Consider the following 22,733-nt stretch of genomic DNA (forward strand, 5'->3'; position numbering starts at 1 on the left):
TATGTACTACATGCTGTGGTTCTTATGATAAAGTAAGCTACAGAAAATAAAATGTAAATAAAATTATAAGAAAAAATGCCGGGATCCCTGGGTGGCTCAGCAGTTTAGCGCCTGCCTTTAGCCCAGGGCATGATCCTAGAGTCCCAGGATCGAGTCCCGCGTCGGGCTCCTGGCATGGAGCCTGCTTCTCCCTCTGCCTGTGTCTCTGCCCACCCCCCCCCCCCCCCCCCCGTCTACCATGAATAAATAAATAAATCAAACCAAAAAAAAAAGAGAGAGAGAGAGATCCCTTGATAAAGGTAAAAGAAAAAAGTAAGAAAATTAAAACAACTGTGTCTTTCAGATCTTTCCTAATCACAACTGAAGCCTAAAGTCCTTTCTCCCTTTATTCTTCCCTCATTCTATGCTCCTCCATTTTGCTCTGCCCCATCTCTCCTTGACCTGTTTCCCTACCCTGAAGCTGGCAAGAAACCTCAAAGGCTCACTACATCTTTTAAAGTTAAACATCTTTCAGAAGAGGAAAACCCCATAAGGTTGGTCTCATTCTAAGCTGAGAGTCATGGCTATATGTTTTCTAAGGTCTAAATAAGACTGAAGCAATTTGCAGAGGAATTTAGAATACTTTCAGGAACTGATAACCCAGGATCCCTAGGTCTATTAGTTCATACGTTAGAGGAAACCCCAGGTGCAAAAAATAAAATGAAAGAGGCCAGTGTGAAGAATCTGAAGGCCACGTGACTTAAGGACCCGTGATTGATTATGTAGAAGAGGAAGAGCTGGGATCCCTGGGTGGCACAGCAGTTTGGCGCCTGCCTTTGCCCCAGGGCATGATCCTGAAGACCCACGATCGAATCCCACATCGGGCTCCCGGTGCATGGAGCCTGCTTCTCCCTCTGCCTGTGTCTCTGCCTCTCTCTCTCTCTCTCTCTCTCTCTCTGTGACTATCATAAAAACAAAAAACAAAAAAACAAAAAAGAAGAGGAAGAGTTTTTCTTGACCCTGACAAGGCAGATTAACAGAAGGAAAGCATACAAACTTAATTAATATGATATGTGACATGGGAGCCTTCCCAGGAAATAAAGACCCAAAGAAACAGACCTATGTATTTTTATGCTAGGCTGATGAAAAGTGGTCAGTCATGGAGGAATACTATAGCTTAAGGAGTAAGAGGTAACTGCAGTAAACTGAAAGAAACCTAGCAAGCCCTATATTTTTGGGATTCTTCTTGGGAATCCCTTTGTCTTGGTATTAAGAATGTGCCTTTCCTCTGGGTATAGGGAAGGTACCTCTCAGTGAGGGTTATATGACCTCCTTCTGGGGAGGAGCGTGAGGTGGGGAAGAGGTCCAAGTCACTTTCCTGCTTCTGCCATTTTCTCAAATTCCTTGAGCTTAAAATATTCAATACACCACAGTGCCATATTTTGGGGTAATATGTACTGAACTCCCATCAATTGCATAGGAAACTAGAAGAGGTTTAGAAAAGGACTTCCAGATGCTGTCAACAAAGTCTTTATGAATGCAGACTGGGCTCTGATTCAGTTCTGTAAAGAAAGAAAAGATAAATCTACTGCAGACTTTAAGAGTAGACTAACGCCTTTAGGTAGCATTCAGGGATATATACTGAAAGAGGTGTGACCTGTCTGTCTCCTCATGTTCTATAACAGATTTTTAAGGCAGAAATAGGATAAATATAGCCTCATTGCCAGACTTATAATACTCAGAAAGAGCCTTAGAAAAGTGGAGAATACAATGCAAAATAAAATCATGTCCTCCACATATAACAACTAGATGCTTCCACCACAGCCAATCAAACACTAGAGAAAGAAGTCTCTCAGTATGCTTATAATAGCAGAGTATTGAAAAAACATCTATTCTGTATCACCTAAGAAATAAAAGAAAAAATAAAGGTGATTAATCAAAGTGTTCTGCAGGGGAAATCAAGTACTCAATTTCCAGTTTTACCCTTAGAAGATCTTGCAAATGTTTTACTGCTAGAGGAAGTACAGTATCAATCTTAAACCCTATATTATATAATCTCCCCCTCAGTGTCACCAAACAACTCAGTTATGGATACTTCCAGTAACTCTCACTTCCCAAATCCTAGCCCCTAATAATCCAAGAAACACCTGACCAACAAACATTCTTTCCGCCTCTGTGTTATTACATATGCTACCTAATAGGTCATGATTTACTACACAAATGTAATTGCCACCTGAATATTCTCCTCATGGACTCTTCCTTGAAATCCCAGAAGGTTCCTTATGAATAAGGAAGTCGTAACAAGCTTGTGTCCAAAATCAAACCCAAACTAAAGATCTCAACAAGGTTTCAGTCTCTTGTTGGTAAAAATTCCACTGATATTGGCAGAATTAGTGATGCTGATCATACCAGCTTCACTGGTATGACCCATTCAAAACTCAATCCAAATTTGCTTAATAGCCACCAAAGCTAAAGGGAATGAAAATCAATAGTCAAAAGTAGATTACAAATCTCCTTTAAACCTAGTACCAGTCCTTGTAATATTCTTATACTCCCAATCTAAAAACTCAGTGGGTGGATATAGTCATCCAGGTCCTCAGAGCTATAAAGAGAATAGTCATTCCTTACTCCCCAGTGGTACCAAAACTGAATACTATATTATGTCTGGTGCCCGTGAAGGCTACATATTTTAGACCCATGTTCTGCTTTCTTCAGTGTTCAGTTAGCTCAAAACAGTCGATATCTGTTTGCCTTCTCCAAGGAAAATCTGTAATGTGAGATGTTATGTCTCAAGGGTTCCCTCCTACTTTTCACAGTCCCCAATCAAGACTCAAAGACTTTAAATTTCCCTGTGATTCTAATTTTATCTAATATGAGGGTAACTTTTTGTTGTCCTCTAAAGAGGACTCAGGCTCATCTTTTAGCTCAGAAAGGGTATAAAGTTTCCAAAGAGTTGTTAAAATCTGTCAAAGTAAAATGCATTATCTAGGATGTGATTTATTCCAAGGAAGTATATCCCTCACTCCTCACTACCAGCCCTTAAGACTTCATATGAAGTCTCCTAGATCATCATCATCTCATTTTCCCCCCATAATTGTCAATGGTTTATATTTTCCCTCTGTGTTCTACAATATTTTTCCACTTGATCTTCCAGGCCACTAATTTAGATTTCAACACCAGCTATGGTTTCTGTCATCTAGTGAACTGTTCTTTTTTCTTTTCTTTTCTTTTCTAAAGATTTATTTATTTATTCATAAGAGACACAGAGAGAGAGAGGCAGAGACACAGGCAGAGGGAGAAGCAGGCTCCATGTGGGGAGCCCAATGTGGGACTCGGTACCAGAACTCCAGGATCACGCCCTGAGCCAAAGGCAAACGCTCAACTACTGAGCCACCCAGGCGTCCCGACTGAACTGTTCTGTTGGGAAATCTTTTATAGCTCCAGAAAGCATTGTGCTGCAACTGTATTTCCTTGTGTTTTCATTATTTCCTTGGGCCACTCTAATCCTGGGAGTTCTGTTGTTTTTCCTCCCCGTTCTTCTTCCCAGATGCTGGCTCGATTTTTCCTTCTCAGTTGACTGGAACTCAGCTCTGGTTACCAGAGTACCCCAGGTGACAGCAAAACCTCGAGAAGGTGTAACAGTCTCTACCCCTATGGTAGAGTAGATAATGTTCTCAGCTCTTCATTCTCTTCTTTAGTAGAATAATATATTCAGTGTCCCCTGTCACAGAGTTTCTCACTACAAACAGAATACACTCCCCAGTCCTACTGGTATTAGGCTTGGCCATGTAACTTGCTTTGGCCAACAGAATGTGGACAGAAGGAACAGTATGTTGGTTCTAAGTCAGACTGTAAGAGATATTAAATTCATGTTTCTGCTCAACCTATTGTCCTGCCATCTGCCATGAGAGCAACTTGCTCCAAGTAATTCTGGTCTCAAAAGAAGAAACTAGGAGTAGACCTGAATTCAATTCCACAGCTGGAGCTGTCCTAGTTAACTGCTAATCTACAGATCCATGAATAAGGAAAATAAATGTTTATTTTGAAAGCCACTGAGATTCTGAGACTGTTACAGAGCATTCTGGCAGCACTGGAGGGGGAAAGAAGTGACAAATGTGAGCTCCTAGTACCCTCAATAGCATTAGAACGAACACCTACACTCTCCGAAATATCCCTGGCATTTTTCTAGCATCATGTATTAAAAGGACTTCATCACCTTCTTTGGTTCGTTCATCTCTCACCCCTGGGAGGTCTGAGAGACCAGGCAAATGTTGACTGACAGGGAATCCACAAATCTGGAGCCAGCCTTCTCTCCAGAAGGATTTCCATTTCAACTAGAACCTTGCCCCAGGGACTTTTTTAGACTAGTCTCTGATTCTAGATCCGTCCTTAAGATAGAAAATCCTACAAATACTAAGTCATTGGAGGCAAGAGTACCTAAGCCCCTTTTACATACAGACCATCTAAATCACTACCTCAGCACTTACTGGGATTCAGAGAGGAAGGCAGATTGGATTTGGGAATAAAAAAAAAAAAATGGAGTGATTCATTCAGAAGATCACCATTTTCCCAGAATTAATGTTTTTTTTTAATTTTCAGAATTGATCTTTTAAAAATATCAACTTAACGAGTTTTGGCACTGTTTTCACAAGTCAAATGATATCTGTTTCTCAAAATGTATTTCTTCTTAGAATCAAAATAAACAAAAGGAAGAAAAGTTGTATATGCACAAAGAGGGGAAAAGGACAAATCCTATCTACTACTTACTTTGTGATAGAGATATACAATTTAATTGGATCATACAGAATTATATCTAAGACCTACAAAACCAAGGTTTTAAATGTTTAAATAAGCTTGCAAATGAATCTATTTAACATCACTTAAGACTGCTTCTCAGTCTCAAAAGACTTCCTCCATTGAGATTAGGAAGTTTGTAAATAACAAATATTAAATTAACCATAGACAAGCAGCCCAACTATATATAGGTCCTTGGGGTTTCAATTTGTCTGCACTTACCATTTTCAAGAGGTGCATCCTCAGGCAGATCCACATCAAGCATAAGGTCATCGTCCTCAAGGTCACATGATTCAAGATTATTCAGAATATCCTGTGAACAAAAACAGTAATAAATGCTATAACCTATTTCAAAAAATGTATCTAATCATTAGTTTTGAGAACATCTCTGTGAGTCTTAATTTACTCAATATTTGTGTTGTAAAAATCAACTTTTAAGATAAAATTTTTAACAAAAAAAGATTCAGTTAGTTTACTTGTTAAACTATTTGTAACATCCTTCTCCTACTCCTCCTCCCACCAAGAATTTTTAACTCATTTTTAAACTTACACAATGCTCACTGTCTGCAAGATACTGTACTAAGTACTTTGCTAATATTAATTCATTTAAACTTCAAAATAACCCTATGATTTAATGACTAGTACAATTACTTGAAATTAATGCACAGAGAGCTAAAAGTAGGATGCAAACACAAAAAGCCTACCTCCTGAGTCCATGCTTTTTTTTTTTTTTTACCAATTTCCTTGATAACATGAGTAATTAAAAATGGTAAAGAACCTCCCAAAATTTATTCATATCTGGTGTAAGAGGTTGTGCTTTATTATATATAGGGATTGGACCACTCATGTAAAATAATGAAAGCATTTAACAACATGATTATTCCATTTCATTCCTGGTGCCAAACCCATCTATAGTACCACCTTCAGCACCACTACTAACTTGGCTTGGTTTGCCTTAATTTTTTTTTTTTCTATAAAAGACAAATAGGACTGGACTAGTCAAATTGGTATAAGCCGCCATTCCTGGGTTCTAGTTGTAACCTTGCCAGCTACCACCTATCCTGAGAAAAGTAATGTTTTGCTTTCAAAAATTCTTGTTCTGAAGTCTAATTAGCAAAATAAACAAAAACTAAGTTTAAAGTCAGGAACTGGGCAAGCCAGGGTGGCACAGTGGTTTAGTACCGCCTTCAGCCCAGGGCCTGATCCTAGAGACCTGGGATCGAGTCCCACGTCAGGCTTCCTGCATGGAGCCTGCTTCTCCCTCTGCCTGTGTCTCTGCCTCTCTTTCTCTCTCTCTCTCATTAATAAATAAATAAAGTCTTTTAGATAAATCAATCAATAAATAAATAATAAAGTCACAAACTCAGTTTGACCTGTTGCCCACTAACGGATCCTTCCAATCCAAGAACCAATTCAATACTGCAAGATCTTTTGTTAGTAAACATAAATAAAAAGATTAAAAAATCCACAAATTTTTAAACTAAGAGATTATGGACTTGAAAAACTCATAGAGGGAGATGTTTACAATATTTATTACAGATGATATGAGTAAAATTAGAAATTGTTTCCTATGTTGGGTATTCTATACATAGCTTTCCAATTTTGTGTTGTTGGCCTTCCTTCCAGGATGCATTGTGGTCTAAAAGCAAATGGAATAATTGTTTCTGGAAAAGCAGAAACAAAAACACACCTCTGGATAATTATTTAACTTTGACACATAAAGGGATTATTTCACAGAACCTCTTTCCATCATGAAAATCCCTGCTGTCCTTAATATAGAAGCTGTCCTAAAAGCAAACAAAACAACAACAAAAACCAAAGGCCATAATAGATAATTCACGATATATAAAATAAACAGCTAATTAATATAATGTAGGAAAAAATGCTAACAGTAATTCTGATTTACCACAACTGAAAATAATCTAGTACTCTTTAATATTCCAGATGGGATTAGATTAATAGACATTATGGAAGACAGTTTGTCAAAATTTAAACCTTTTTTAAAAAGACAAATTTTCCTTTATAAGAAATTATCCCTCAGAAATAGATAAATGAAAAAAATATATGTGCAAAGTATGGTTATTGCAGCATTATTTGATGGCAAAAAAGTAGAAATGCCCAAGAACGGAAAAATGGCTAAACACAAAGTACGACACAGTCATACAATAGAATACTGTTTCCTTAAAAAATAATAATGAAAATATATAGACATGGAAAGATGTCAATCAGGGAAAAAAACAGACTTAGGTTGTTTCTAATCTTTGATAAATCCCTATAAGTCAAAAATAAAGTAAGTCTAATTATGTATTAAGTCGATGGCATTATACTCAGAGAAATTATTTCAAGTGAGGAAAAATTTTCAAGCTATTTTCAGTAATTATATTATGGATGGTAGTACTGGTGTTATTCTGGCTGTGCATACATGACTATAAATGAAAACAGTTATACTGGTGTTTGCTGAAAAGTGGATTCTCATATTAGGAAAAAGGAAGTAAGGATGTAAAAACCAATGAAATTAAATTAAAAACTCTACATTCCTGAATATAAGTGCAAAGTATTGGTGTGAACACAAAATGTTTTTCATCTTAAGTGAAAAAATACATTTTTTCCACTGAAAAGGCCTAGATATTAACTAAAAACTAGGTCTATAAAACAACATATACAGAATTATCCATTTCATGAAAAAAAATTGTATAATATGTATAGAAAAAAGCTGAAAGGAAACCAAAACATAGGTTATGGAGTTTTTCTTTCTTTTCTTCTGTTTTTGTAATAGTAACTGTATTTTCTCATTTTCTGCAATAAGCAATGACTTATTTACTAAAAAAATCATATCCCCTATATAAACATTTGGCTTTTGTGTATGTATAAGTATGTATGAAACAAAAAATGCTGGGTGCCCCAAGCCAGCTCTAATAACTAAGGACACAGCAAAGAATCAAAGGCAATAGAGAACCTTGTTTTCTAAATCCAGAGCAGGTCTTGGCTTGCTGAGACACACCAAACAGCAAAAGCAGCACTGCTACCACCATCAAAAAGATGTTCAACTTTTAATAACTAACTAAACCCTACATTTGTTTTGTGTGGTTTTCTGTAGGTTTCATTTTATAACGAAAGGTTTAAAAAATTAGTCTTAAAGAATGAGCCTTAAAGTGATGGAATGATTATGATATCACTCTGAGAAGGTCCTAAGAAAGCCCACTGGAAAAGGAAGGAGAATATAGTTAACAGTAGTTACAACAGGGAGGAAGACAGGAAGAGAAAACCATCCAGATTTATGCCTCAAGTTAACACTCACCAATAAATCATTGCATATGTTTCATAAATGTATCTGGTTACTCGGGAAAATGGTCTATAGCATGGGGGGGAGGGAAAAGAAGACTGCATATATACAGTATGACTTCATCTTCAATGCAAAAAAATACATTTAAACATCAGGATGGTAATAAACCAAAGGATTATTATAAATTTCCATTATGTGAAATAGTATGTACTATGCTTTTTATATTCCTTTTTATTTTTCTGTAGTAAGCTTTTATAATATGCAAAACTTCATGCTGGAAAAGTCTACCTCCCTTGGTATCAGCAAGGGTTCAAACCACACAAATATAGCCTGAGTGTGGGAACCCATCAATCTAGCACATCCCTTAACCACAATAAAAACCAAGCTACCAGCCCCTCTTAGCTTCATTCAAACTATTCCACTCTGGGTACCTGTCCTGCTCTTCCCAGAAAGCCTCAGTATGTGAGTAATAAATCTTTTCATATCTTCTTAGTGCATATGTGGCACCAATAGTTTTGACATCTAAACAAACAGGGAAGTTGACTCTGTCCCTCCATGTCGCAACTGCAAGACACACTCTCTGTAACTCAACACATATAAAAACCTATATATACAAGGCATGGGATATACTCATAAAAAAATAATCCCTGTCTTTGTCAAGAGTAGAGCCAAACTACTCTATGGTATCGCTGCCTTGGCATCCATTTTGTGTGCCCAAGGGATCTGCAGGGGCCTTGAACTGAAACCAACCCCTCCGGTGACTGCATGCCCTAGGTAATAACCCCAGCATCAGAAGCAAATGTAAAAAAAAGTAAAAAAAAAAAAAAAAAAAAAAAAAAGAAGCAAATGTAAATTGCTGATACGACTTCCTCAACAGCCCTTGTGAACAATAATCACCCTGTCTCCCAGGGTCTTCCTTTTGTGTACCCCTTAGACAGACCCTTCTGGGGCTTACCAAAACCCTGCTCTTTTTGGTTTGAATTGACCAATCCAGACTTAGTTCAGGAATCCCAAAGCACTCTAGTCATCAACCCTAATAAAGTCACATACCCCAGATCCTGTGACTCTCCCTATCTGCACTGGTATGGCCCCTCCAGGCATGCCAACTACCTTCCTTCAGAACCTGTTATTAATAAACTTCTCTATTTCAATTTCCCTTGTGGTCTTTTATTGAATTGGGGTTCACTATCCAACACTCCAAGGCTCTACTTTACAAATGTTAATTTAACAAATTGGCAACAGCACTCCAAGGCTACTTGTTTTCCCTCAGACAGACAGTTCCTTCACAATATGGTAATGGCTCAATTACTAGGAAAACACAATGGATGGATATCTAAGTCTTGAAATGTCAGAGAAAATCTGAAATCAAGTAAAGTCAGAGAAAATCTAAAGAACAAGCAAATATGGCCTCTAGAACATGGAAGAGGAGAATGCCTTCTGAATAAACACTATGCTAAGAGCAAGGAAGTAAAAGCATAATGTTACTATTCTAAATGATACCAAATTTGTTTTTCAAAGACAAAAAGTAAATACTTAGATTTTGCAGGCCCACAGACAAAATCAGCGTATTATACAGGTACTTATATACCCATTTAAAGTGTAACCACCTAACATGTAAAAAAACCTTATTTTTTAGGTGGTGAAAAACAAGGTAGTTGGTCAGATGTGACTTACATAACACAGTTTGCTGACCTGCTCAATGTAAATAATTGGAAGTAGTTCGTTAATACCTGTTATGGATTTAGTGTTTGTATTTTCCCAAAGTTCTTATATTGAAGCCCTAGCCCACAATACGAGGGTATGTGGACATAGGGTCTTCAGGAGGTTATTAGTTTTAGACTGGTTCATGATGGTGGGAACCCTATGATGGGATTAGCATCCTTACAAGAAGAGAAAGAAACCAGAGCACACACTCTCTGTCTTCCCGCCATGTGAGTATATCCTGAGAAGGTAGCTGTCTGCAAGACAGGAAGCGGGTCTTCACTAGGAAATGAATTTGCCAAACCTTGATCTTGGACTTCTAGACTCCAAAACTGTGAAATAAATAACTGCTGTTTAAGCCACTCAGTCTACAGTATTTTGTTATAGTAGCCCTAGATGATTAAGACAACACTCACAGAGTATAATAGGAAAAGACAGAGAAGTAGATCTACATCACGAACAACTATTTAGGCCAAATTAAGACCCTGGATTTTATGTCAATGACAGGGGTATGACTGATGAGTTTTCACAAGTGGTAAACTGAGATTTACATTAAAGAAATATTATTTTGGCTGCTGTGTACAAAATGAATTTAAGTAGGAAAGATAAAACAGTTTTGTGGCTATTGAAGAATCCATGCAACATATATGATGGTAGCCTGACATTAATCAGTGTCAATGAAACTGAAGAATAAGCAGTTATGAAATATACAAGGTAGTTAGGATCTATATAACCAAAGCTCACCGAGAAGTAAGAAAAGAGCCATCGATAATTCCTTGGTTTCTGGCTTAAGAAACAAATGGATAATTCCTATTCATCGAAATAAATTATAAAAAAGGAAAACCAAATCTAATTTTAGAACCTAGTAATTTTGACATGCTTACTGAATCTTAGAGAAGGCATGCTCAGGAAATGACAATATATGAATGTAGCATTTGGCAGAGAGATTTGAGGTGTGGGAGTCAGCACCACACAGATGCCATATGAAAGATGCTGAATAAGGAGTTTCACAAGAGAGACAGTGCAGAGTCGAAGACTGGATTCTAACATCTGTTTTAGATGATTTTCCCCTATTCATCTTTATAGGAGGTCTATGTTTCCAGAGTTATATCAGAGATATTATCAAGACTTTTTAGTAAAGATCTGGACAAAGAAAGAAAGAAAAAAATTGATCTACTGTAATTTTTCTTCACCAGCTTACAAATGTGTCATCTGCCCAGGTTAGGAGCTATATCATTATAGAAAGAAAACCATGTAGCATGGAAATTGGTTAACATGGGAAAGGGTTTCTGTTCCCATGTTTGTTTTGCCAGGCTCCTCTAACTGACAAGCCTGCACTTTTTGAGAGCCAATATCCACATATACCTATTTTAGTTGGGAGACCATCTAATAAGACCATTAGCTGGGAGTATGACAACAAAAACCTAAATCTGTACACTCTGGCTCCTACAGGCTTTCCACAAGCCTCACTGGAATTAAAACTCTGAATACATATTAGCAGAATCGTCATAGAATTTCCTTGGCCTCTGAGAATACTTTTCCATTCAAATAGAGCAAGCTATGAGATGGTAGGCCAGTTCTTCCTTCTACGAATTCCTCCTTCACTAATAAACTGGAGAAAGCCTCTAATTTATTTTTGACAAATGAATATCACTATCTGCTGTAATTATCATGAAACAAAATTATTTTCTCATGGAATACAGTTTATGAATTTTAAAACACGTATTAATTTGTATAAATACCAATACAATTATGAGGCAGAACTGTCACCTCACCTGAAATAAAACTATAAAATAAAACTATAAAATATAGTTTGTAACTCTTTCAGACTGGCTTCTTTCACTCAACAGAATGCCCTTAAGATTCACCTAAGTCATGGAACATAAAGTAATTCATTACTTTTTATTGCTAAGTGGTATTCCATTACATGGAAGTACCAGTTTGTGTATCCATGTACTCAATGAAGAACATTTCAGCTTTTCCAGTTTTTAGCTGTTATAAATAAAACTATTATAAACATTCATGTACAGGTTTTTATGTGAATATAAACTTTCATCTCCAGGAGTGGGATTGCTGGGTGACATAGTAAATATACATTTAACTTCTTAAGAAACTTCTAAACCCTTTCTCAGAGTTGCTGTAAGGTTCTGCATTCCAATTATCAGTGAGTCTGGCCTTTTCTATATGCCTCTCTGCAGCTTGACTGCAAATCTGAAAACAGCAGATCTTGTTCCCAGTTTAGGACCTTGGTCCCTGTTTCCATAGAGCTCAGTGGAGACCTTATTCCAAAAACTTGTATTTCTCTGTTCTAACTTGTCTGGGATTACCTGAATGACTGACACAAAGTGTATGTCTTTGTTCTGCCTAACTTAGAATTCACACAGGGTGGAAAAGTAATGCGCATTGCTCAAAACCACTGTGAGGCAAACAATCCACAATTACCCTGGAGCAAAATATTATAGTTGATATATATAATACTGAAAGATTGAGAAAAAGGCCAGGAAGAGTGTTCCCTTGGGAAATTAGATAATTCAAAGGTGCTATGTATAATAGGGAATTTATTCTTTATTTTGAGAGATAGAGAGAAGTGGTGTATGCATGTACATGGTAGGGGAGGGATGGAGGGAGAGGGAGAGAAAGAATCTTAAGCAGGCTCCACACCCAACACAGAGCCTAACACAGCGCTTGATGTCACAACCCTAAGATCATGAACTAAGCTGAAATCAAGAGTCAAACACTTAACTGATTGGGCCACCCAGATACCTCTATTGTGGGGAATTTAGAAAGCCACAAAAAAGCCCAGGGCAGGATGCATCTCAGTAAAAACCTAAGAGGACCCAAAGCTTTCAACTGTAGCTGATGTCTAAGCTCAGAAAAAAGTAGTAAGTGTAGGTTAAGATAAGAGTTGTAAATGATCAGACAGGCTAAACACTGAAGGAGCACCCCAACACAGAGCCAAAATGCAAAGATGAAAGATGAGAAGGGTTTTTTTTTTTATTTTGACTTTGAGAAATTTTTATTCCTCTGCTTTGAATTCTTCATTCTTTCTCTACCACCCTCTTTTTCTTTTCCTCCTTCCTTTCTCTCTTATTCTCACTCTTCTCTCCTCCTTTTGTCTTTTTTTTTTTTTTTTGTCTTTGGCATTCGAGGAAATCTCTGTATAAAACACCAAACAAACACAAGCTAAAGTAACATAAACTTCTTAGACCAAATATGACAAGCAGAATGACTTCACAAAAATAGTTTAGAAAAACTACTTAAAAAGCAAACACCTACAGCCTACAGCAAGTAACAAAACAAACCCTGAGAATAAAGAATAAGATTTCCAGCGTTGCCACATTAAAATATTAAAAATGTTCAGTTTTCAACAAAAATTAGGGTCATGCAAAGAAAGTATCATCCATTCACAGAAAAAAACAAAACAAAACAGAAATGATCGCTGAAGGAGGCCGAAACATTGAACTTTGTCTATTGACAAAGACTTTAGAACTCTTTTAGTATGTTTCAAGAACTCAAGAAAACCATAGGTAAAGAAGATCTACCCAAGTACAGAACATCAGTGAAGAGGGAATTAAAAAAAAATTCTGGAATTAAGGTACAACAAATGAAAAACTCACTGAAACTCCTGGGTTTATATTCACAATAACTGAAAGCAGGATCTCAAAGAGAGATCACCCACATTCACTGCAGTTTTATTCACAATAGTCAAGAGGTGGAAACAATCCAAATGTCCATCAAAAGATGAATGGATAATTGTGGTGTATATACATATAATGGAATATTATTCTCCTTTAAAAAGAAGGAAACCTTATTACATGCAACAACATGGATGAACCTTGAGGACACTATGCTAAGTGAAACAAGCCAGTCACAAAATGACAATGCTGCATGATTTCACATATATGAAGTAACTAGAATAGTTAAACTTATAGACACAGAAAGTAAAATGGTGGTTACCAGAGACTGGGGGGAAAAGGAGAACTTCGTGATCAATGGATATAGAGTTTAATTATGCAAGATAAAAAAGAGTTCTAGAGATCTGTAGCACAACAATATGAATATAGTTAATGCTACTGAGCTATACTTCAAAATAGCTGAAATTATAAATTTTATGTAATTTTTTGTCACAATTAAAAATTAAGAAAGAGCCATTAACGGATAACTCTTATGCAATTATACGGTTGTAAACCTACGTTTCTGCATATCTACTTGATGCCAGGTATTATAAGCATTTCAAATAAATTACCTTGATCTAGTGTTCATGAAAAAAAAAAGATCACGAGAATTTCAACAGCAGATTTGAGCAGGATTGGAAGATATATCCAATGCAATTATTCAGGCTAAGTAGAAAAAAAAATGAGTAAAAATAAAAAGCCTGATCAAAATTACGACGAAATATCACTTCATATGGATCAGAATGGCTACAATTAACAAGTCAGGAAATGACAGATATTGGCGAGGATGCAGAGAAAGAGGAAGCCTCTTACCCTGTTGGTGGGAATGCAAACTGGTACAGCCACTCTGGAAATGAGTATGGAGGTTCCTCAAAAAGTTAAAAATACAGCTACCCTATGACCAGCAATTGCACCACTGGGTATTTATCCAAAGGGCACAAATATAGTGATTCAAGGGGCACAGGCACCACAATATTTAAAGCAACAATGTCCACAATAGCCAAAATATGGAAAGAGCCCACATGTCCATCAACAGATGAATGGATAAAAATGTTATCGCATATATATATATATATATACACACACACACACACACACACATATACACACACACATATAATATATACACATTATATATACACATATTTACATTATATATACATCATATATACATCATATATATAATGAAATATTACTCAGCCATCAAAAAGAATGAAATTTTGCCATTTGCAATGACAGGGATGGAATGAGAGGTTATTGTGCTAAGTGAAATAAGTCAGAGAAAGACAAATGCTGTATGATTTCACTTATATGTGGAACTTAGGAAACAAAATGTAGGGGGAGGGAAGGGAAAGGGAACATAGGGGAAGGGAAGGAAAAATAAAATAAGATGAAAACAGAGAGGGAGGCAAATCATAAAAGACTCTTAACTACAGGAAACAAACTGAGGGCTTCTGGAGGGGAGGAGGGTGGGAGAATGCAGTAATTGGGTGATGGGCATTAAAGGAGGCACTCGATGTAATGAGGACTGAGTGTTATATGTAACTAATGAGTCACTAAATTCCACCCCAAAAACTAGTAATATACTAGTTGTTAACTAAATTGAATTCAAATGAAAAAAAAAAATTTAAAAGCCTAAGAGATTTCCAAAGACACAGTAGAGGCACTTCAAAATATGCATGATAAGAACTTCAGAAAGAGAAGAGAATGAAAAAACAGGCAGAAAGAATATCTGAAAAAATAATGGCCAAAAGCTTCTCAAATGAAAAAAGACAGGAATTTAGATATTAAATAACCAAACTGAATTACAAAAAGAATACATGCAGACAGCACATCAATACATATTGCAATTGAACTGTCAAAAGGCAAAGATAAAGTGAAAAGATGTAAAGCACCAAGAGGAAAGGAATGCACTATGTGCAAGGGATCCACAGTAAGATTAAGAACCAAGTTCTTATCACAAAGCATGGAAGCCAAAAGCCTATGGAATGGCATTTTCAAAGTGCTGCAAGAAAACTAAGAGTTCTCTATGCAGGAAACCTATCCTTCAAAAATGAAGGAGAAATTACGAGATCACACATTAAAAAAAAAAAAAAACAGTGAACACATTATTCACAAAGTAAAAACAAAAAGCAAAATTTGTAACTAGTAGGCTTGCCTTACAAAGATTGGTAAGGGACAAATACAGAAAACAAGAATTAAATGTTAGTGGGTACACAATGTATTACGATATAATTTGTGACAATAACATGAAGAAAAAGGGAACAAAATTGTATAGGAGCAGAGTTTTTATATACTATTGAAGTTAAGTTTGTATCAATTCAAACTAGATTGTCATAAATTTAGGATTTTCATTTTAATTCCTAAGTAACACAAAAATTATTTTAGATAAAATTTTTAAAATTAGAAGAGAATTAAAATGATATATTGCAAAAAATCAATTAAACTCAAAAAAGTAGCAATTGAGGAAATAAGCAAAAGTACAAGACATGCAGAAATAAAATAGCAAAATGAAATAATAAAATCATTCTTTATCTGTGACAACTGTAAATGTAAATGGGTTAAATACTCCAAATGGTTTAAACCACACAAAGACTATCAGTGTGGTTAAAAAATTTTTAAAAAATTCCAACTCCATAGTCAATATAGTCAATATAGTCACCTGAGACTCACATTGTATCTAAAGACACATATAGGTTAAAAGTAAAAGGATGAAGGAATCTTGTCTCACATTTAGATCTTTCATCCATTTTGAGTTTATCTTTGTGTATGGTGAAAGAGAGTGGTCTAGTTTCATTCTTCTGCATGTGGATGTCCAATTTTCCCAGCACCTTTTATTGAAGAGACTGTCTTTCTTCCAATGGATACTCTTTGCTCCTTTATCGAATATTAGTTGACCATAAAGTTCAGGGTCCACTTCTGGGTTCTCTATTCTGTTCCATTGATCTATGTGTCTGTTTTTGTGCCAGTACCACAATGTCTTGATGACCACAGCTTTGTAGTACAACCTGAAATCTGGCATTGTGATGCCCCCAGCTATGGTTTTCTTTTTTAAAATTCCCCTGGCTATTCAGGGTCTTCTCTGATTCCACAAATCTTAAAATAATTTGTTCTAATTCTCTTTTTGAACTTAGCTACAGCAACTTCTTGCAAGATACATCCAAACAAAAGAAACAAAAGCAAAAATGAACTATTGGGACTTCATCAAGATAAGAAGCTTTTGCACAGCAAAGGATACAGTCAACAAAACTAAAAGAAAACCTACAGAATGGGAGAAGATATTTGCAAATGACGTATCAGATAAAGGGCTAGTTTCCAAGATCTATAAAGAACTTATTAAACTCAACAGCAAAGAAACAAACAATCCAATCATGAAATGGGCAAAAGATATGAAGAGAAATCTCACAGAGGAAGACATAGACATGGCCAACATGCACATGAGAAAATGCTCTGCATCACTTGCCATCAGGGAAATACAAATCAAAACCACAATGAGATACCACCTCACACCAGTGAGAATGGCGAAAAAAAAAGTTTTGTTTTAAATTTATGATAGTCACACACACACACACAGAGAGAGAGAGGCAGAGACACAGGCAGAGAGAGAAGCAGGCCCCATGCACCGGGAGCCCGACGTGGGATTCAATCCCGGGTCTCCAGGATCGCGCCCTGGGCCAAAGGCAGGCGCCAAACCGCTGTGCCACCCAGGGATCACCGAGAATGGGGAAAATTAATAAGGCAGGAAACAACAAATGTTGGAGAGGATGCGGAGAAAAGGGAACCCTCTTACACTGTTGGTGGGAATGTGAAATGGTGCAGCCACTCTGGAAAACTGTGTGGAGGTTCCTCAAAGAGTTAAAAATAGACCTGCCCTACGACCCAGCAATTGCACTGTTGGGGATTTACCCCAAAGGTTCAGATGCAATGAAACGCCAAAACACCTGCACCCCGATGTTTATAGCAGCAATGTCCACAATAGCCAAACTGTGGAAGGAACCTCGGTGTCCATCGAAAGATGAATGGATAAAGAAGATGTGGTTTATGTATACAATGGAATATTCCTCAGCCATTAGAAACGACAAATACCCACCATTTGCTTCAACGTGGATGGAACTGGAGGGTATTATGCTGAGTGCAGTAAGTCAATCGGAGAAGGACAGTTTATGTTCTCATTCATTTGGGGAATATAAATAATAGTAAAAGGGAATATAAGGGAAGGGAGAAGAAATGTGTGGGAAATATCAGAAAGGGAGACAGAACATAAAGACTCCTAACTCTGGGAAATGAACTAGGGGTGTTGGAAGGGGAGGAGGGCGGGGGGTGGGGGTGAATGGGTGACGGGCACTGAGGGGGGCACTTGACGGGATGAGCACTGGGTGTTATTCTGTATGTTGGTAAATTGAACACCAATAAAAAATAAATTTATTATAAAAAAAATAGACAAGGAGAAAAAAAAAGTAAAAGGATGAAAAATATGTTACATGCAAACAGGAACCAGAAGACAGCTGGAGTGGCTACATTAATATCAGATAAAATACTGTAAGTCAAGAATCACTACAAGAAACAAAAAAGGATATTCTATATTGGTAATAGATGAATTAATCAAGAAAGTATAATTACAGACATGTATGAAACAATCAACAGAGCAAAATATATAAAAGCAAAGATTGACAAATTTGAAGGGAGAAATAGGGTTTTACAATATCTTTAAATGTCAATAATACATGTTCAATAATGAAGAGAATATCTGGACAGAAGATTGTTAAGGAAATAGAGAACTTGAACAATACTATAAACCACTGGACCTGAAAGATAAGTATACATATAGGTAGACACAGATATATAATATTTAGATATATACAACATATTTATATTTATATAAATTATTATAAATATATAATCATTTTTATATATGTTACATGTTATATATAAAAATTCAATTATATAAACATACATATATATGTATACACACAAAATAATTTACCCTATAAAAGCAGAATACACATTCTCATGTGCACAGGGCATTTTCTCCTCCAAGATACATGTTATTCACAAAATAATCCTCAATAACTCTTTAAAAACTGAAATCATAAGAAAATCTTCTTGGTCCAAATGTAATAAAATTACAAATTATAAGAGAAAGAAACCTGCAAAGTTCACACATACGGAGATTGAAAAAAGCATTTTATTAAGAACTTTATAACAGTTTTTTTACTAAAAATATGGAATGTTTCACAAACTTGCATGTTATCTTTGTGTAGGGGCCATGCTAATCTTCTCCATATCACTCCAATTTTAATGTATGTGCTGCTGAAGCAAGCACTCAACAACATATTCCTTACTCAACTGATCAAAGAAAAATCAAAGAAGAAATCAGAAAATATTTAGAGAAAAATCAGAGCAAAAATATAACATACCAAAACTTAGGGGATGGAGCTAAAAAACAGAGCTCAAAGTGAATTTTTTTGCAGCAAATGCCTACCTTAAAAAGATAATAAAAATAAATAAATAAATAAATTTTTAAAAGAGAATAAAAATATAAAAATCAATAATCTAACTACAGCGTATGGATCTAGAAAGATAATAGAAAACTAAACCCCAAAATTAGCAGAGGAATGAAAAGAGAAAGATTAGTGCAGAACAAAATAAAATAGAAAACAGAAAAAAATCAATGAAACCAAAAGTTGGTTATTTGTAAAGCAAAATAACCATACTAACAAACCATTAATTAGACTGACAAAAAAAAGAAAGACAAAACAAAAATAAGTAAAATCAGAAGCAAAAATGGGGACATTACTACCAATCTTACTAAAACAAAAAGGATTTTAAGAGGATATTATGAACACTATGAACAGTACACAAATTAGACAATTAAGATAAATGGACAAACTTGTAGATACATAGAAAGTACCAAAATGACTCAAGAAAAAAATAGAAAATCTGAACAAACTTAGAACAAGAGACATGATCAGTCTTCACAAATCTCCCAATAAAAAAACTACCAAATCAGATGGCTTAACTGGTGAATACTACCAAAAATTTAAAGAAGAATTAACACCATTCCCTTTCAAACTGTCCAAAAAAATATAACATTTCCTAACTCATTCCATGAGCCCAGAATTACCCTGATACAAATGCCAGACAAAAACACTACAAGAAAACTATAAACCAATATCCTTGCGAGATGAATATAAAAATACAAATATATTCTAATAAACTCAACCAATCAGCATAGCAAAAAGATTTTAGGCCTGGGATTTATCCCAATAATATAAGGATACTTACATGTATGAAAATCAACCAATATAACATATCACATTAATAAAAGGAAAGGAAAAAAACCTCATCACCTCAATTAATGCAGAAATAGCATTCAACAAAATTGATCATTCTTTCATAACAAAAATATTCAGAAAAGTAGCATATATAGAAATATAATGGAATTTTTTCAACATGATAAAGGACCTTTATAAAAAATCCACACCTAACACACTCAATAGTAAAAGACTGAAAATTTATTTTCCTAAAATCAGAAGCAAAAAAGGATGTATGCTTTCACCACTGCTATTTAGCAATGTACGAAAGGTTCTAGCCAGAACAATTACATAAGAAAATTAAATTAAAAGGCATCTGAATTGGAAAAGTAAAGCTATCTCTTTTCACAGATGACATGATTTTTTACATATAAATATGTATCACTTCCATATATAGACATGATTTTACTTATATATATCATTTACATATATGTATCATATAATATATCTGACATATATATCATACATATTTTTTGGACTATATATATATATATATATATATATATATATATATATATATCATATCCACTAAAGAACTACTAGAGCTAATAATAAACTCAGCAAAACGTTGCAGGGTACAATATCAACACTGAAAAATCAACCCCTATTTTTTTCTATACACCAAGAGGAACAATCCAAAAAATTTAAGAAAACAATTCCATTAACAATGGCACACAAAAAACAAAAAAATGTCTAGAATAAGTTTAGCCAAAGAAGTAAAAGACTGATATGCTGAAAAGTACAAAATATTGCTGAAAGAAATGAAAAACGATAGATAACCTAGATATCCTAGATAAATGAAAAGACATTTGTGCTCATAAACTAAGAACTGACATTAAAATAGCTACTAATCAATCTATAGTTTCAATGAAATCTCTTTCAAAATTCAAATGGCTTTTGTTGTAGAAATGGAAAAACAGATTCTAAAATCCAAATGAAAATGTGAGATGCCCCAAGTATCAAAACAATATTCAAAAATAAAACAAATCTGGAAGACTCATACTTCCTTCTTTTAAAATTTATCTTTGTGATTAATCAAAAACATGTGATTTCAGATTACTACAGTATTCAAAACAGTGTGCTACTGACAAAATGACAGACATACAAATCAACAGAATAGAACTGAGAGAACAGAAATAAATGTATACATCTCTGGCCAACTGATTTTTGACAAGGGTACCAATATCCCTCAATAAGGAAAGAGTCATCTCCTCAACAAATGGTGCTGAGAGGGGATCCCTGGGTGGCTCAGCAGTTTAGCGTCTGCCTTTGGCCCAGGGCGTGATCCTGGAGTACTGGGATAGAGTCCCACATCAGGCTCCCTGCAGGGAGCCTGCTTCTCCCTCTGCTTGTGTCTCTGCCTCTGTGTCTGCCTCTCTCTGTGTGTCCCTCATGAATAAATAAATAAAATATTTTTTAAAAAATGGTGCTGAGAGAGGGTAAATACCCATGTGCAAAAGAAGGAAGTTGAGGATCATCCACATTATAGCCTGTATGGGTACTCCATTCCTTTTTAAAGGACGATTACTTCACACCATATAATCTGTACAAAATTAAGTGGGTCAACAAACTAAATATAAGAACTAAAACCATGTTAAGTTTAGAAGAAAATATAGAGGTAAATCTTTGTAACTTTGGATTTTGCATTCCTAAGATATGACACCAAGAGCAAAAGCAATGAAAGAAAATATAAATTGGATTTCATCAAAATTAAACTGGACTTCATTAAAATTGTGCATCATAGGATATTATCAATAAAGTGGAAAGACAACCTATACGACAGGAGAAAATATTTGCAAATTGTGCATCTGATAAGTGTCTAGTATCCAGAATATATTAAAAACACAAGCACCAATTTTTTTTAAAAATGGGTAAAGGACTTAAATACACATTTCTCTGAAAAAAAGATATAAAATAGCCAGCAAACACATGAAAAGATGCTTAACACATCACTATTCATTTGGGAAATGTAAATACAAACCACAATAAATACCACTTAGCATCTAGTAAGATGGCTTTAATTAAAAAAATATATATTTAAGGTAAAAAAAAATAAAGGAAAAAAAACAGAAAACTATTGTCAAGGACATAGAAAACTGAAAGCTTTATACATTCCTGGTGGTTTATAAAATGATTCAGCTGCTATAAAAAGTTTGGCAGTTCTTCAAAAAATTAAACACAGAATTAGTACAAAGTACATGCTCCTCAAAATTAAAGCAGGTACTCAAAGAAAAACATGTACATGCATGTTCATATCCGCACTATTCACAATAGCCAAAAGACAGAAACAACCCCTATGTCCATCAACGGGTGAATGGAATGTATATATAATGGATATTAATCAGCTTTAAAAAAGAATATACTACCAATACATGCTACAATGTGGATGATCCTCAAAAACATCTTGGCAATAAAGGAAACCAGACACAAAAGGTCACATATTATATGATTCTGTTTATAATAAATATCCAAAATAGATAAATTTATACATACAGAAAGCAGAGTGGAAGCTTCTAGAGGATGGGGAGGGGCAGATGGGAAGTAAATACTTAATGGGTATGAGGTTTACTTTCGTGTGATGAAAACATCTTGAAACTAGACAAGAGTGGTGGTTGCACAATATTGCAAATGTACTGTCACTGAGATGTTTGTTTTAATATGGTCAAATTTATGTTATGTGAATTTCACCTAAGGGGAAAAAAAACTTTTGGAAATTAAAAATTATTGCTCAAATATCTTGCAAAATTACTTGCACATTTAACCTTTGGTCCAACATCACAATTCTAAGTATCTATTCCCCAAAATACAGAAAGACAAGGCTATTTATTAAAGATTTGCTTGTAACAATAAAAGCGTAATACATATGCTTAGAAATTGAAAGGAAGTAAATATACACAGTATTTGCTTACTTTTTCTAAAATCACTGAAGTAACAAAAAAGTAAGTTAAAAAATTTTAAACAAAAACAAATATATTCATATCCTTTCCA

At 35.2% G+C, this 22,733-nt stretch overlaps 1 protein-coding gene and 1 non-coding gene across 13 annotated transcripts in view; both read right to left on the reverse strand.

Annotated features, from left to right (window-relative positions):
- The window catches only part of CCSER2 (coiled-coil serine rich protein 2), a 186,111-nt gene that overhangs the window by 91,390 nt on the left and 71,988 nt on the right, over positions 1–22,733 (reverse strand). For all 12 annotated transcript variants that reach the window (XM_041750642.1, XM_041750641.1, XM_041750643.1 and 9 more), the window contains one exon: positions 4,996–5,086. In XM_041750642.1, the coding sequence (XP_041606576.1) occupies positions 4,996–5,086 (91 nt within the window). The remainder of the gene's footprint in view (positions 1–4,995; positions 5,087–22,733) is intronic.
- LOC121488466 lies at positions 18,648–18,754 on the reverse strand. Its single transcript, XR_005987094.1, has one exon. It is a non-coding gene; the product is annotated as a U6 spliceosomal RNA (small nuclear RNA).

The sequence above is a fragment of the Vulpes lagopus genome, chromosome 3, assembly GCF_018345385.1.
Source record: "Vulpes lagopus strain Blue_001 chromosome 3, ASM1834538v1, whole genome shotgun sequence".
Lineage (NCBI taxonomy): Eukaryota > Metazoa > Chordata > Mammalia > Carnivora > Canidae > Vulpes > Vulpes lagopus.